This window comes from Plasmodium berghei (genome assembly GCF_900002375.2).
Source record: "Plasmodium berghei ANKA genome assembly, chromosome: 2".
Lineage (NCBI taxonomy): Eukaryota > Apicomplexa > Aconoidasida > Haemosporida > Plasmodiidae > Plasmodium > Plasmodium berghei.
This window is the reverse complement of record NC_036160.2, coordinates 616,947-621,985: the sequence shown is the minus strand read 5'-3', so window position 1 is coordinate 621,985 and position 5,039 is coordinate 616,947. Positions and strand designations below refer to the sequence as shown.

Here is a 5,039-nt window from a genome sequence, read left to right as displayed (position 1 = left end):
GTATAAATAAAGAAAAATAGCTATTTGAATTTTTATCTGTAAATATATACTTTAAAAAAAGATATAATGAAATTATTAAATTTTTTATTTATAAAAATTAAAAAAAATTAGATCATAATAATTTCACTTCATTTTTTTTATTTCTACACATCAAATATTTAATTCTTTATTAGTAATCATCGATTATGTTTATTTTTTTTTAATTTATATTTATAAATTACTTGTTTGTTACAGACACAAATGCTTTTTTATTTTTTACAAATTGGAGCAAATTAATTATATGAAATACCATCATTGCATAAAGGAGTAAACATATATAAATGTAAATAATTTTTTTGTTCTAAAATATATGCCATATTTAATAATGAAGAAGTTTATTTGTATTAAAACTGCTTATGTTGTTCTATTTGTTTCACCTGGTAATAATACAAATATTTAGTTAATAATTACAATTTTTATATTACACTCATTTTATTTAGAATTACTTGTATAATTCTATATACTTCTATATTATCACACATAATTATTTTTCAACATTTATATGCAGAGATCATTTATGGCTACCAATTGGAAAAAAATAAACCGAACAATGATAATCATTTAAACGATTTTAATCCATATAATAATTTAAAAAATTGGAGTTTTAATAAATCAGAATCATCAAATGAAAAGCAAGATAATAATAAGCAAGATGCCTTTAATGATGAAAACCATGGGGAATTCGATTCGATAAATATCGAATCCTTTGAAAATGAAGATAACAGTCAAAATACGCAATTCACATTATATAATAAACCCCAAAATAAAAATTACCTTGGTTCGTTAAAAAATTTTAACCATGGCACTGAAGAAGCAAATAAAAAAGTAACTATAGCTAAAAACTCATTTATCCAAACCTTTAATGCACCAAAATTTGATTCTAATCTTTTTAATGTAACAGATATTATATATGGTACAAATGTCGAAAAAGAAAATTTATCATTTATTTACGTGAAACTACGAATTTTAGAAGAACTTCGAGATATATTACGTAAGTTTTATAATGATAAATCCAATGAATTAAAAGACGTATTAAATAAGCACCATCAAATAAATAATGAATTAAATGAAATATTTAAAAAGCATCAAGCCTCAAGAGACAAGGTAATAACTGAAATGGCCAATTTGCATAATCCTCTTTATAATTTTTATAATAACCCTCCAATGGATAATTATAAATTATATACATCATCTCAAAAAAAATATGTAAACGACTTAATTTCAGCACTTAGAAAAGTAGAATCCCAAATCGAAAAAACTACTTCATCTATGTCAAATACATATATAAATTTAACTAAAAATAAGGCTAATGAATTAAAAGACATTCGTAAAAAATATACTGATGATGTGATGAATTACAATAATAAAATATTAGGTTTGATAAAGAATCGTTCATTTCTCAATGACGACAAAACAATTCCATTTATAGAATTTTTAATTAATACTTTAAAATCTAAAAATAAATTACCAAGTATTCAAAATAAACTAAAGTTTTTACTAAATCAATTTAGGGATGCTCGAGAAAAATATAGCTGGCATAAGAATATATGTGAAATAGTTCATATATTTATGGTTAAATTTATAAAAGATGGATATTCATATTCAAATAATCAATATTTTAATGATTTAAAATTGATAGCAAGCAAACGTGCTATTCTCATTTATAATGATAATCGTTTAAAATCTTTAGAAGAATTATATAAGTACCTAAAGGAAGTGTTATTTCATATTTTTAAAATGCTAGGAAGAATATTAATAGACAATCCTGATCCACAAAACAATTTAATATTTAAAGATGAAATTTATGAATTTGATACCTCCACCCCCAAATCTAAATTCACATCATTAAAAAATGAATTTTTAGAAATATTTAAAGTTAACTGGGAATCTTATAATAACAAAGACATCGAAGGGGGAGGTAGTATAAATAATGATATGATACTAATTTCAAATAATATGAACAAATTTAAAAATTTGATTGATTCTATGGAGTGCTCTCAAAAAAACGATTTGGAAGAAAAAAACAATATTCTTGATGAAATACAAAAAAAATTAGATAAAAAAACTTATGACGAAAGAAAAGAAGGATTTAAGTCTTCTTTAGAATTGGCAAAAACATGGGAAAAAAAAAAAGCAGAGATATTAACGAAATTAAATAAAGAAAATGATGAAACTGTTCAATTGGAAGAACAAATTAAAAAATTATTTAAAAAATGTTCGGATATGATTGCTGAAAAAAAATATATGAAAGAATTAACATTAGAAATAAACGAAAAAATTAAAGGCATATCTGACAAAAAAGAATATATTAAAAAGGCAATTGATTTAGACAAGGAAATAAAAGAGAATGTCGGATATATTGATAAGTTGGCTAAGGAATCACCATATGAAATTAACAAATATATAGAAAAAAAAGATACAATATGTAACACTATAAAATCAGAGTTAAACCAAATCTACGTAGGTGATATTAATCAACTTTATAATGAATTATCTTCCATAATTAATGAAAACGTCATTGATAATGCAGGAGACAAAACAAAACTTGAAGCTTTAAAATCAAAAATAAATGATGAGTATAACAAAATCGAAAACATGAAAATTCAAATGGATGCATCACATTTAAATATTGTAGAAGATAACAAAAATGCGCTTTTAAATACCATTTCGGAAACTAAAAAATACATATATGATAAGATGAACAACGATCTAAATAAAATGTTAAACGATTTTAAAAATAAAGAAACAAATTTATTAAGTAATATAAATGATTATTCTAAGCACAGTGAAGAATTAAATAATTATAAAACCGCTATTTCAGAAATCAGAAATATATATAATGATAAAATTAATATATGCAATATACAGGAAGATGAAACAAGGAAAATCTATGAAAAATCCAAAGAATGTATAGCGACACTATCAGCTAACGAAAATGAAGTATTAAAAAATATCAATGAAATAAAAAATATGAAAGACAAATACTTAGAGAAAGTAAATATATATATTAATTTTGACAATATTTATAAAGAAAATGTCGACTCAGAACACAATAAATTTACTGAATTAACAGATAAAATAAAAGTAGAAGTTTCGGATGAAGAATTAAAAAAATATGAAAAAAGATTTAATGATAGTAAATCTTTAATTAATGAAACAAAAAAATCCATTGAAGAAGAATATCAAAATATCAATATCCTTAAGAAGGCAAATGAACATATAAAAGAATGTGAAAATACAACTGAATTAATAAAAAAAATTCGTAATAAACATAATGAGTTAAGTGGAATTTTAAATAAAAATATTGGAGACCAAATAAAAGAATTAGATGAAGCCAATTCCAAAATTGAAAACATAGAAAATGGAAATAAATTCAAATCCTATTTAGATGATATAAAAGCAAATAAAAATTTTGATAATATTTCAAAATCTATTAATAATATTAAAAATTCTACTTATGAAATCCGAAGCGACCAAATAGCCAGGTATGCCAATATTATACAGAATCTTGCTGGACAAGCTAAAGAAATTCAAAATAATCTAAATAAAGATGAAATAGACGATATAATACAAAAAATCATCAATTATAATAAAGAAATAGAAATAAAACTACACACCATTGTAGATAATAAAAATCGCGCTATATCAATAATTTCTCATATTAAAAACACTACTAATTTAACCGAATCGGAATACAATGCTGCCATAAAATATGAAGGCGATGCCAATAGTATAATTCTTGATTTAAATAATAGTCAAAATATACTTAATCATTTAATAAATCAAAATTTAAACATTATAAACGATTTAAGGAATAGAAGACAACACATACAAAGTCGTAGTAATTTATATACTATTAATAGGGAGCAAGAAATAACGCAAACAAAACATTTCAGCAATACGAAACCTCATGATGTTAATGATACAAAAAATATAAATAAAAATCGTCAACATTCAAGCTCAAATGGAAAAGGCTCGTCCAAAGAAAGAAATACAGAAAATACTGTTAGATTCGCCGGAGCAATTGCAATTGGTTTAGTAGTATGTTATGCAGTTACAAAATTCAAAGAAAAAAATGATAAAGATCAAATGAAATTCGATAAATCTATAAGTTTTTATCATGACAATGAAAATGAAAATGTGTTTTTTGAAAGAAAAGAAGAAGTTATAGAAGTAACCAAGAATGACGATTTATGATTTAATTAAAATCAATTGTTTATAAAAGTTAATATTATAGCGAATTTACAACTATAAATAACAAAAAGTATTTTATATGAATATTTCCCATATGAATGCAACAATTCTATGTTTAAAATATTTTTCGCGTTGCACATATAAATGCTAATTGTCGAATGCTATATGTGTAAAGATATTTATTTATAAAATTATAATTTATAATACCAAATTAACACACCAAGGAGTATTATAATTACACATAAATTAAAAAAATTACCATTATTATTGTTAAATATTTGCAATCTTATGTTTTTTTTGTTATTTTTTGTTTTTTTTGTTATTTTTTGTTATTTTTTGTTATTTTTTGTTATTTTTTGTTATTTTTTGTTATTTTTTTTTGTTTTTGTTTTTTTTGTTTTGTTTTTTTTGTTATTTTTTGTTTTGTTTTTTTTGTTATTTTTTTTTGTTTTTGTTTTTTTTGTTTCAATCCTTATTATATAAATATTTGTTTTGCATATAAAAACATATTTTATAATTCACATAAAGAAATGTGTATCAATACTATTGAGGATATATCATTTTTATCAACTTAAGAATTAAATTACAAACATTTTATTTATTAAATTCAAAATTTTAAATAATAAAAAATCATATAAAACACGATTTTTATAATATAAATTTTATGATGAATTTGTAATATTATTGTTATAGTTGTGCAATTGCAACCATAATAAATAAGTAATTCTAGCCTGAATTAATCTCTTTTAATATTTAAAATATAAAGGTGTGCTTATACTCAAAACTAATGAAAAGAAATACCAAAA

At 21.9% G+C, this 5,039-nt stretch overlaps 1 protein-coding gene across 1 annotated transcript; it reads left to right on the top strand.

The window, feature by feature from the left end:
- Positions 1 to 349: 349 nt before the first annotated feature.
- Positions 350 to 4,236, top strand: PBANKA_0216801 (reticulocyte binding protein, putative; the record flags this gene model as incomplete). The annotated part of the gene is made up of 2 exons (XM_034565818.1): positions 350 to 419; positions 548 to 4,236. 2 exons carry the CDS (start codon positions 350 to 352, stop codon positions 4,234 to 4,236), a joined length of 3,759 nt encoding a protein of 1,252 aa, XP_034419886.1.
- Between the last annotated feature and the right edge of the window lie 803 nt (positions 4,237 to 5,039).